We start from the raw sequence: 12902 nt of genomic DNA, 5'->3' as shown, positions 1-12902 counted from the left end.
CGTAACATACTTATAGCTGCTCTGCCATTGGCTATTGCCTAGCAACTTGCTGGCATCTAATTGGCTAAGAGGAACCTCTACTGTAAGTGGGGCAAATAAATATTTAGTCAACCAAGTTCTCCAACTTGAAAAGATTAGAGAGGCCTGTAATTGTGAACATGGGTAAACCTCAACCATGAGTGACAGATTGTGGGAAAAAAAACAGAAAATCAAATTGTTTGATTTTTAAAGAATTTATTTTCAAATTAGAGTGGAAAATAAGGATTTGGTCACCTACAAACAAGCAAGATTTCTGGCTGTCAAAGAGGTCTAACTTCTAACGAGGTCTAACGAGGCTCTACTCGCTACCTGGATTAATGGCACCTGTTTTAACTCATCGGTATGAAAGACACCTGTCCACACTGTCAGTCACACTCCAAACTCCACTATGGTGGAAGGACACCAGAGACAAAATTCTAGATCTGCACCAGGCTGGGAAGACTGAATCTGCAATAGGTAAAGCGCTTGGTGTAAAGAAATCAACGGTGGGAGCAATTATTAGAAAATGGAAGACATAAAAGACCACTGATAACCTCCCTCAATCTGGGTCTCCATGCAAGATCTCACTCTGTGGCGTCAAAATGATAACAAGAACAGTGAGCAAAAATCCCAGAACCACACGGGGGGACCTAGTGAATGACCTACAGAGAGCTGTGACCACAGTAACAAAGGCTACTATCAGTAACACAATGCGCCGCCAGGGACTTAAATCCTGCACTGCCAGACGTGTCACCCTGCTGATGAAAGTACACGTCCATGCCCGTCTTTGGTTCGCTAGAGAGCATTTGGATGATCCAGAAGACGACTGGAAGAATATGTTATGGTCAGATGAGACCAAAATAGAACTTTTTGGTGGAAACACAGGTTCTCGTGTTTGGAGGAGAAAGAATACTGAATTGCATCCGAAGAACACCATACCCACTGTGAAGCATGGGGGTGGAAACATCATGCTTTGGGGCTGTTTTTCTGCAAAGGGACCAGGACGACTGATCTGTGTAAAGGAAAGAATGAATGGGGCCATGTACCGAGAGATTTTGAGTTAAAATCTCCTTCCATCAGCAAGGGCATTGAAGATGAGACGTGGCTGGGTCTTTCAGCATGACAATGATCCCAAACACACAGCCAGGGCAACAAAGGAGTGGCTTCGTAAGAAAGCATTTCAAAGTCCTGGAGTGGCCTAGCCAGTCTCCAGATCTCAACCCCATACAAAATCTGTGGAGGGAGTTGAAAGTCTGTGTTATCCAACGACAGCCCCAAAACATCACTGCTCTAGAGGAAATCTGCATGGAGGAATGGGCAAAAATACCAGCAACATTGTGTGAAAAGCTTGTGAAGAGTTACAGAAAACGTTTGGCCTCCGTTATTGCCAACAGAGGGTACATAACAAAGTCTAGAGATGAACTTTTGGGATTGACCAAATACTTATTTTCCACCATGATTTGCAAATAAACTCTTTAAAAATCAAACAATGTGATTTTCTGGTTTTTTTTCCACATTCTGTCTCTCTTGGTTGAGGTTTACCCATGTTGACAATTACAGGCCTCTCTAATATTTTCAAGTGGGAGAACTTGCACAATTAGTGGTTGACTAAATACTTATTGGCCCCACTGTATGCGTGTATCCCAGCGTCGTCTTATTTCGCCCCTCGGGCCATGACGTATTCCGACAGCCTTACGTGAGTGTATTAAATTATTATTTATTTATTTATTTATTATTTTTTTGCATCATGCCCAACTCTCATTTTATATTTATTGTGCAATAATCTAATTGTAACATGTATTTGTTGCATGTTTTGATAAATTTTTATGCTTTATAAAAGATTTATGTCTGAATTTGGGGGGGCTCGGCACGAATGAGAGCACATGTCTCTACTTACGGAATTTTCAGTTTATGAGACTACTTCCAGAACCAACTAATTTCGTAGACGTATGTATAGATCACTGTATAGACTACCCAAAATCCAATATTTTAACCCTAACCCAGTGGGCAGCTATTAAGAAGATGACATGTAAGACCTTTATAGAGCAATTTTTAGTAATTGTTATTTTTTGGAAATACTATTAATTATATTATCAAAACTAGAAACTGCAATTTCTGGAGAAATTATGATGGGGCTTTGCTGTGGTAGATACCGAGCTATCAGGTCACTTCCTGTTGATTTGGGGACATTTCGGGGGACACGTCTTGTTGATATCAGGCCACTTCCTGTTGATTTGTCCCGTTGCATGGTTCTCAATGGCATCAACTTACATGGGCACCAGTTTCATGTCATTGGGCTGCAATGGTAAGCGGTAAAAAATCAAAGTACCTATAAGCAACAATTGTGGGACAAGTAGCGTTGTGAATATTTTTTTTCTTTTTTCAAAAAACCTGCATTTACGGGCGTACGGAAGATTTTGTCATTCGAAAAATTCCCTGCCTCGCGTGAAAATTCCGGTCATTTTGATATTTGAATGGTGAAACTGTTTGGGGTAAATGGCCCACCGAAGAAACGCCATTCAAAAATAAAAAAAAAAGAAGGAATTTTAGTATATGGGCCTTTGTAAGGCAAAACCTTATAATTTTTCATAATTTTTGAAATTATTTTTAATATATATCAGTTATAAACTTAATAGTATTTAAAAATTCAAAATGGATTGGATGTCTACCGCAGCCAATGAGTTCATTGAGTGCCCTGTAAGTGTTTACAAAAATTATTAATGAATAGTTCGTGCATGAATTTTCTAGTTTTTTCTTATTTAAGCATTATTTGAAAATATGGCACATTGCTTCATTTTATTTTGAACACGTTCATGATATATGAACACATCATCTGAGAGAACAATGACACAACTAGTCATCTTTTTCAAATGACTATAATTGATTTTTTCTTTTTAAACAGTACAAATGTTAAAAAGCAGACAATCATAAAAAAAGACATGTCAAAGGGTCCTTCATGTAGCTTGGTCAGATAATTCATTTCACCATTTGGTCTCTTTACATAAGCACATGGGGCTGGTTTTCTTTTTCACAAAAATAAGCATTCATTAAGACAATAGGTGACAAATTATGTCAGAAACAACAACGTAAGAATGGTTCGATCAGCCAGCTCACTGTTATTTGCCTTCACATTGTCAGCACATTAAAGATGGCTCGAAAGCGATCTGGCTACATGAACATTTTGATATGAATAAAGACATTAAGAACTGACACGATATATTAAGACAAAAAAAATCCATCGTGCTGTCACATAGTAGAGCACCTCAAAGAATGTTACGCCATAGACTTCACTATCAGTTGACGGGAAATACTTTCAAAATCAAAGCCGCTAGCGACCTAAAACCAAAACAGGCACCTCCCTAAGGCCTTAATGAGTCTCCATGAGCAGCGACATAAAAAAATTCAAGGTCGTTCCCCAATAAAATCCAGATTAATTATTTTTTATTTAAGTACAACAAAACTTCAAATGCCTCTAAAATTCTCAGATTTTACGCTAGATGCACAAAAATGACCAAATTCATAGGTATTCACATATTTTCAGGATCAATAGCAATATTTAACATATAAGTTTTTGCCTGAAATAGGGACTTTAATTTTTTTTTATCCAGTGCATTTTTTTACATAGGTTTTCAACAGCTAATAAAGCACTCAATTTTCACATCAGAAAATTAATACTTCAGAAAAGCATGCAGGATCATCTTAATTTTACTCAACAAAAGCAAATTTTGCATTTTTCCATCTACAATAACAATTTATTTAGGTTGAATTCCGATGTCACTATTGCCTATAGGTGGAGTTTGACTTTTGGGGCAGGAGGGGGGCACAGCATGTTGATGACCCCAGAACGCAGTGTCAGCAATAAAATTAACTTACAAGAATATTTATAGTAATAAGTTGAAAATTGATGTTTTTTGGTTTCCCATCATTCTTGAGGGAAATTCTAAATCAGGCTGCTTAGGACAGCAGTACTTTTCACCAAGCTCGTCATCCATTGAAGATGGCACGCCCACCGGTGTCGTGCCAATGTAGTTACCCACGTCAAAAATTGTATCCCCTGGGCGGAGCCACTGCGCTGCACTGATTTGCTTGATTTCCGTGTTTTGGTGATGTAGTTATCTATGAGATTTTAAAACATGGCCCATCCATAAAAACAACTATTTTTGCTGTCGTATAACATACCATACGTACTGAATTTTTTACTGTTTTACTCGTAGGATGACCTAAAACTGTCATTAAGTTAAGTCCTGTATGTTTGTCCAGTTTAATAAACGTCGATGTACAAAATATATAACTGTGGTTGTTTTCTGGCTTCAATTGTTTAAGTCGACAGAACTCATAACTAATGCGTGTGTGCGCTCCTGCGGCCAGGGGATGCAATTTTTGACGGGTGTAACTACATTGGCAAGACACTAGCGGTGGCTCTGTTGTACAATTAGCGTCTTTAGTGGGGCAAATTGAAACTCCGCTCACCATTTTGGCGGGCTCTCTGGCGTTTCACCCTCCTTGCTCAGTAGTTGTTGTCGCTTTTGAAAGCTTACGTTTGAAAAAATTACGTATATCCATCTTGCTTCTTTAGTCCTCGGATGGTTTTGGCTAAGCAAAGCAAATGACTAAGGCAGGGGTGGGAAAACCGGTCCTCAAGGGCTGCAGTGGGTCCTGGTATTTGTAACAACTGCTCCAGCACAGGCAGTTTGACCAATGAGAGGTCCGGGGAAACAAGAAGCACCTGCAATTAACTGATTGCATTTGTAAGACACCAGATTGGTGAAAAAAATCTCCTCTTGATGGGTTGCAACAAAAAGCTGCACCCACTGCGGCCCTTTGTGGAATAGTTTGCCCACCCCTGGTCTAGGGTGCTGGTCACATGATCTGTTCGAAAAATAATTTTGACCCGTCTAAAATTTTTTTTGGTTCATTTCATACATTTTTGTTGTTTTATTGCTTTGCAACTTTTATAGACAATATTTTGCAGGAAAACTCTTCATTTTATAATCATATATAGGAAAGTTTATTGCATGCAATGACACTTTTTGGCCACCAGGGGTCTGCCCCCTCCCCTAAACTCCGTGTATGCTATTGCCTCAGTACGTCATGCTCGCTATCTGGCCCTCCCCAGATTAGATTGAAATGTTACAAAACATTTTTTGTATGGACGCATAAATATCTAAATTACTAGTTTTTTTTGCCAAAAAACGGGCAGTTGGCCAAAAATTACCTGATTATTTGAATGTAAAGCTATTGTGTATTGGTACAAAATCAAAGAAGGTGGCCATCACAAAACAAAGAGCTTTTTAAGTTTAAAATTCTTGTAAATACATGCGTAAATCCCGTCTAGATTCTTGGTTAAAGCAAAAAAAAAAAAAAACAGACAGTTATAATTCAGTTTACGTGAATATTTTAAGCTAAAGTTACGCTAATTTTTTCCATTCATTTCATTTTTGTAACAACGTTCCAAAGTGCATGAATGGTGCTATTTTATATAATAATTACCATGAATCCTCGACCAAATCGCTCTTGAGACACTCCTGCCTGATTGTATGCACTAAAACGTTCCCGTTTCAACCTAAATCCCGCGTTAGAACGCCGTATGTTTGAGTTTAGCGCAGTGAAAGCTGCCACAACTGCCTTGCCCGGCTCCTTACTGGAAGCCGTGGCGCAATATCTCTAGGAGCTGTCTCGTCAACTGATTGTGAAGTCTATGGTTATGCTTAAATAAAAAAAGAATTAAAAATGGTCCTTTGTGATGGGATTTTTTTTGGGTTACTTTGGTTTTGCTGAAAAAAACATTCACAAACTTCTCAAAGCCATGCCGGGTCTACTGATGGCACATTGTTGAAAAAAATATGTGCTCAACCTGTGTAACTTACAGTTACGTGCACAAGTCAGTTGAAACACCAGAGCCGTGTCTCTGTTAGTAAAGACATACAAGTATTAAGTACTTATATTATTTACAAATACAGCAGGAATGCTCTTCCACAGGTACATTAAAAACAAAAACACCAGTTTCACTTGACGCCAAGCAACCCCTTGTCATGTGCGCTGTGGACCTGAACAACCTGAAATCAGTCATCTATGATTGGTTGCAACACATTGAAGCTTGTCTTGTGTGTAAACAAGTCCTTGCAGATTCTGATGCAATCACAGTGGGCTTTGTCAAAAGCACAATTATATAGCCTGGCGAGACTGAACCAAAACAACAACAAAAAAACATTACTTGAGCTTGATTTTACCCACTGAAAAATCATCTGTAAATCTGAGCACAAACAGGCCACACAATGTCAACATATTAGTGCAAAACAGATTATTTCATTTGGTTTGTCATCACATGTCTGCTCTTCTTCACAGGCACACACATGTGTGCGCAGGATAGGTGTGCGATCAAGGAACGTGAGAAGGTCGTCTGCTTCAGGAGATTCCCCGTTCATGTGGAATGACTTTTCTCCGGGGGGTTTTCTGCATTTTTCCTAATTTAACAAGAAAGAGCATAAGTAATGGGATTAGTCATACTACAAACCAATACGGTGAAAGGCTGCGTAGTTTTTCCTGTCTAACCTAATTAAACTGTTTGCTCCTCTAGGCATATTTTTGTGCTATGGTTAAACTAATATGGCAATATAGGCAATTGCAGAGAAGGGTGCCGAGATATTAACTTGATGGGCACCATTCGACAACTTCCGCCGCCTGTGTTTTGAAATCCCCTATGTTGTGGTGGTATTGGAATATTTGTTTTGTTGTCTTATCGGTTCTCTGCCTACCGCTTAGGTTAGTATTATTGATCCCTGTCGACCTACTGTCACGGACCCATTGGGTTATTCCCCCTTTTCTGCGATTGTATTTTTTGTTTGTATTTAATAAACCCTTGAACGCATCCCTCCACTGTTTTCTGCTTTGAGGTACAACCTTGTTTCCCCAGGTGCGAACCCTAACATCAGCAACAACATAAACCACACATTTCCAAAGATGGATGATGGACTCTCTTCTTCAGCTCTATGATCTAGTAGCAATTTATTTTCATTATGTTTTCATTTAATTTAGCTATTTCCAGCTTGCTATGTTGATAATCGCGATGTTTATTTATCGCTTTTCATCATACTGCAAATTAGGGGTGCAACGGTTCAGTTAGCCCACGGTTCGGTTTGAACCTCGGTTTTGGGATCACGGTTTCGGTTCGGTTTCGGTTTGCGTTTTGCATTAAAAAAAAAAAAAAAAAAAAAGCCTTTATTTTGCTTTTTAAAAAATGAAATAAACACTTAAAATGTAAAAATTTTCGACTGTTAAAATGCCTCTTAGCTCTTTGGCTAGTGTAGTGACTGACACCACACACAGTAGTCAAAAAGTTACTTGGCAAAGTAACTGGTGATACCTTTCATGTTGTTGTTTTTTTTTTTCATTAAAAAAAGAAAAAAACAAAAACATAGTAACCTTTGCTATGTTTGGAGGTCATTTAATGTTGTGAATCAACCGTTAAAGTTGATAAAATTGCTCCCGTTTTTGCATTAGTTCCCTTCTGTCTACTTTCGACATGTGAACATTTTAAAACAGTTTCATCCTTTAAAGATAGACTCAAGTCAAGATTTTGCCGATTTAGGAGTATTTTAGATAAAAAGTTGCTTAGGTTCGCTCGGAAGGTTTACTACAACAGAGCCTTTCTGAGAAGTTTACTGCTCTAAAAAAGCGGCTGTTTACTAACGCTACCGAGTCTGTCATTTCGCATGTAGTTCTATATGCATGAGATATCTAGGCGTAGATTGTACGCTGTCGGCTACAGTCAGGAAATATTGGAGCCACCTAGCTGAGCATCGCGTTTGCTACATCATCTCAACAAACACTCTTCCCTCTCCGTGTCTGACTTTTCTCGCGTCATTCAACCAACGTATTAACGAACATCGTCTCGTTGCAGAAATGGTGACCAAATCCAAACGGATGAAATAAAAACGTAATGCATGAAAAACGTGCAGATTTTGAACGTAACGTACGGCGTACACATTTAAAAATCAGTGCTCACTTGTACAAATTATGACGAGACCGTACAACTTGACAGGTATGAATTATAGTGGATCGTCACAGATCGTCTTTTCAATTTTATGTTGACGACTTGCAGCTGTATCTGCCCCTGAGACCCAACGAACAAATTGCTCTCACTAAATTGATGGAGCGCTTATCCGATGTGAAGCACTGGCTAGCACAAAACTTCTTACATTTTAACAAGAGCAAAACTGAATATATTACTTATGGCAGACCTTCCATGATGAATGCCCTTAAGCCCAACACTGGCGCCCTGGCTCCCTTTTTTAAGACACACGTTAAAAATCTTCGGAGTGATATTCGATGACAGGCTCAACTTTGAAAAACAGATTAGTTCTGTTGTAAGAGCAAGTTTTTTCCAGCTCCGTCGCTTGGCCAAAGTGAAGCCTTTTCGTAGTCGCCACGACCTTGAAAAAGCAATTCACGCTTTTATAAGCTCAAGGCTGGACTACTGCAATGCAGTTTATGTTGGTCTTCCCAAGTCCCCAATTTCTCGTCTTCAACTTGTTCAAAATGCTGCTGCCCGATTTTTAACCGGTACACCTAGACGAGAACATATTACCCCGTGCTATCATCGCTCCACTTGCTTCCAGTCCCTTTTAGTATTGATTTCAAACTTTCACTGTTTCTTTTTAACTCTATTAATGGCCAGGATCCTTCCGATTTATCGGAAATTTTAACCCCCCGTAACTCTGGCAGGGCTCTTCGTTCTACCGGCCAGCTTCTTTTGCAAATTCAGAGGTTAAGACTTACGCAGTGGCGGGACCGATCTTTTGCAGTTGCTGCCCCCGGGTTGTGGAATAGCCTACCCCCTGATATCTGCACCATTACCAATCTCGGCCTTTTTAAATCTCGGTTAAAGACACACTTTTTTAGACTCGCTTTTCCCCTGACTAGGGTAGCCTGGTTATATTTCTTGAGGGTTTTAATATTTTCGGATTTTATCTGTTTTAATTTTTTTTTATTTGCTGTTTTGACTTTTATCGTGATGCGTTGTTTTTCTTAATGTCATAGTATAGTACCTTCCTTCATCTTTCATGAACCATGCTTGTCTTAGTTGTAAAGCACTTTGAGGGCCTTTCAGGTTTTTGTAAATGGATATAGAAATAGAAATAAATTTTTGATTGATATAAAATCGCAGGGTGTTCAAATACTTATTTTCCTCACTGTATTAGCTACAGATGTCCCGATCCCGATCGATCGGGTTCGATCACGTCATTTTCAAAGTATCGGAATCGGCAAAAAAATATCGGACATGCCTTTTTTTTTAATATATACTGTATATTTTTTAATTAAATCGTTTTCTAATTGTTTTTAACGTTACAGACAAAATGTCTTACATTCATCCAGAGTCTTTAGTTTTGGCTTAAAGTAGGGCTGTCAAATTTATCGCGTAAACGGTGGTCATTAATTTTTAAAAAAATTAATCACGTTAAAATATTTAATGGAATTAACGCATGCGCTGTACGATCCACTCACGCATTGTCGCGTTCAATCTATAATGGGGCCGTTTTACCTATATATAGAGCTAACAGGCAGCGTAAAATGAGTGGAGAGAATTTTGGCAGTCTTTGGAGCCTCTTTTTAATTGTTTAAAGCCTTAAAATCCCTCTCTCATCAATTAGAAATATTGTGGGAAGCAATGAGGGGAAGAATAGTAGTGGTTGATCTTTTCCTTAACACCCTATGTTACTTCCCAACGCAGAGAAGATGTATCAATTGGTACCACGACACACAGTCATGGTTGCACTTCCCATCATGCATTTGGGCAGAAGTTAAATGGCTACAGTATCATTTACTGAAAGTTCAACAAATACACTAGATGGTAATATTTAGTCACAATATACAAAGTCACATTTATCCTTTAAGAATTACTAGTCTTTCTATCCGTGGATCCCTCTCACAGAAAGAATGTTAATAATGTAAATGCCATCTTGAGGATTTATTGTCATAATAAACAAATACAGTACTTATGTCCTGTATGTTGAATGTATATATTTGTTCGAGTTTTATTCATTTTTTTCTTAATGCATTGCCAAAATGTATATGATCGGGAAAATATATCGGGAATGATTGGAATTGAGTCGGGAGCAAAAAAAAAAAGCAATCGGATCGGGAAATATCGGGATCGGCAGATACTCAAACTAAAACGATCGGGATCGGATAGGGAGCAAAAAAACTTGATCGGAACAACCCTAGTATTAGCAGTTAAACACTATTTTACAGCTCTGCACATTATATTACCTTTATGTTTGACACTTCCCTCGGCCAACCACGCCCACTTTACACCCACAAACCAGGCCCCTTAGAGGCCCGGGCCCGGGTGCAGTCGCACCATCAAAACCCCCCTAAGTTCCGACCCTGGTATATTGTTATGTTTAATTTTTTTATCAATCTCATCTGGCGGTCCAATTCATTTTGGTGGCAGGCCAATTATCAGTCACGTGCCACCTACCGCTGTTCGAACAGCACACAAGTCTTTTTTAATATCTTGGCACTGATACTTATTTTTGATTGACTGATTTCCATTGACGTAGACATTCCTCTAACCTGTCAGAGGCGCTGGCTCCCATGGACAGAGCGGCGATGGCATCGACGGCTTCACTGTCTGAGTCTCTCCTCAACCACTGCCTCTGCGCCTGCAGGTAGGACAGCTCCACGGTGGCGGACAAGTCCTTCACGCTCTGCCAGTACTCACCTGACGTGAGTGAAAAAGGGAGAAAAATGCAAATGTACTGTTCATCTGCTCAGGGCTGTTTAATTTCACGCCATCCAAACAGCCCTCGGCCTAAATATCCTTGTTGATAACATCATAAATGTAAACTGAAAGGGCGTGTGACACACATTGAGAGGAAGTTTCAATCAGGCCAATGTGTTGCGAGAATACAACTCCCATATATTTCACCCCAGGCCTAAATCATAGGCTTAACATTCTTGTGGCTTTGCAAATATTTTTAATTAATCTAATTTGGTTGGGATAACATTTGTGTGCAATCAGGAGGGGATGTTGCGGAGGTCGTGTGCCAAAGAAGTGTTTGAAGATAATTGGAGCCAGGGCGGCCTTGTGTGTTTGAGTGGATGCGTGTGGGATGGCTTGAGGGAGGGATGAGCATCAGGGGTGTGAAGAAGGAGAGGTGACCAGGGAGCAGAAGTGATAAGGAAGGGGATGAATAAGGTGAGCACCATAAGCGGACTTTAAGGGGGGGCCAACTACCCCGGTGGCCGAAAAGTGTCATTGTTTTTCCTATATATATATAAAAGTTGTAAAGCAATAAAACTGCAAAAAAATGAATGAAATGAACAAAAAAATATATTTTTAGAATGAGTCAAAATTATTTTCCGAACAGATCCTGTGACTGGCACCTTAGACGGTCATTTGCTCTGCATATATTTTTCAACAAACAAAAAGAAAAATTAGCAGAGGGCAATTTTATTTTTCAAATGATTTTTTTCTTTGATTGAAAATATATTTATTATTTTGATTGAAATTTTTGGGGATTGAATGATATACACACAAATGTCCTACCCATAATATGGCACAAACACAAAAAGGATTGCTTCAATCAAAGAAAACCTTTTCAATGAAAAATTAGGTGTTCAAATGGAAATTTTTCAATCTCAAATATTTTTTCGCACTCGAAAACGTTTTCTATGATTGAAGTGATTTTTCTTTTTGAATATACATATATTTTTTTGAAGCAAGTTATTTTTTTGATTGAATAATAAAGACAAAAACGTCCTAGCCAAAATGTGGCCCAAACGCAAATTAACATTACTTCAATCAAAAAAAAAAAAAATAAATAAAAAAAAAATAAAAAAAAAATCAAAGATAAATAGCTTTCACGTGCATTTTTTTGAGTTCCAAATTTATTTTTGCATTCAAACTAGGGCTGTCAAAATTATCGCGTTAACGGGCAGTAATTAATATTTTAAATTAATCACGTTAAAATATTTGATGCATGTAACACACATGCCCCACTCAAACAGATTAAAATGACAGCACAGTGTCATGTCCACATGTTACTTGTGTTTTTTGGTGTTTTGTCGCCCTCTGCTGGCGCTTGGGTGCGACTGATTTTATGGATTTCAGCACCATGAGCATTGTGTAATTATTGACATCAACAATGGCGAGCTACTAGTTTATTTTTTGATTGAAAATTTTACAAATTTTATTAAAATGAAAACATTAAGAGGGGTTTTAATATAAAATTTCTATAACTTGTACTAACGTTTATCTTTTAAGAACTACAAGTCTTTCTATCCATGGATCGCTTCAACAGAATGTTAATAATGTTAATGGCATCTTGTTGACTTATTGTCTTAATAAACAAATACGGTACTTATGTACAGTATGTTGAATGTATATATCCGTCTTGTGTCTTATCTTTCCATTCCAACAACAATTTACAGAAAAATATGGCATATTTTATAGATGGTTTGAATTGCGATTAATTACGATTAATTAATTTTTAAGCTATGATTAACTCGATTAAAAATTTTAATCGTTTGACAGCCCTAATTCAAACACATTTTTTGTTTTTTAGTGAAGCGACTTTGATTGAAAATATATATTTTGATTGAAGCAACTTTTTTTTTACTGAAGAAACTTTTTTTTTTTGATTGAATGATAAAGACACAAATCTACCTCCATATGGCTCTGCCCAGGGATACTACTCTTGACTAGGGTAACTACATTGGCACGACACCGGTGGGTGTATCATAATCAATGGATGACGATCTTGGCGAAAAGTATTGCCTAAGCAGCCTGATTTAGAATTCCCCTCAAGAACGATGGGAAACAAAAAAACGCTCATTGTCAACTTATTTTTATAAATATTCTTGTAAATTAATTTTATTGC

The 12902-nt window shown here is 38.2% G+C and overlaps 1 protein-coding gene across 2 annotated transcripts in view; it reads right to left on the bottom strand.

Annotated features, from left to right (window-relative positions):
• Positions 1-2891: 2891 nt before the first annotated feature.
• Positions 2892-12902, bottom strand: part of LOC130921718 (histone deacetylase 7-like) — a 114728-nt gene continuing 104717 nt past the window's right edge. For both annotated transcript variants that reach the window (XM_057845943.1, XM_057845941.1), the window contains 2 exons: positions 10594-10741; positions 2892-6482 (listed from right to left, as the gene is read on the bottom strand). In XM_057845943.1, the coding sequence (XP_057701926.1) occupies positions 6440-6482; positions 10594-10741 (191 nt within the window). In that variant the 3' untranslated portion in view covers positions 2892-6439. The remainder of the gene's footprint in view (positions 6483-10593; positions 10742-12902) is intronic.

This window comes from Corythoichthys intestinalis, chromosome 9, assembly GCF_030265065.1.
Source record: "Corythoichthys intestinalis isolate RoL2023-P3 chromosome 9, ASM3026506v1, whole genome shotgun sequence".
Taxonomy (NCBI): Eukaryota; Metazoa; Chordata; class Actinopteri; order Syngnathiformes; family Syngnathidae; genus Corythoichthys; species Corythoichthys intestinalis.
Note: the sequence above shows the minus strand (reverse complement) of the source record. Positions and strands in the feature narration are given on the sequence as shown.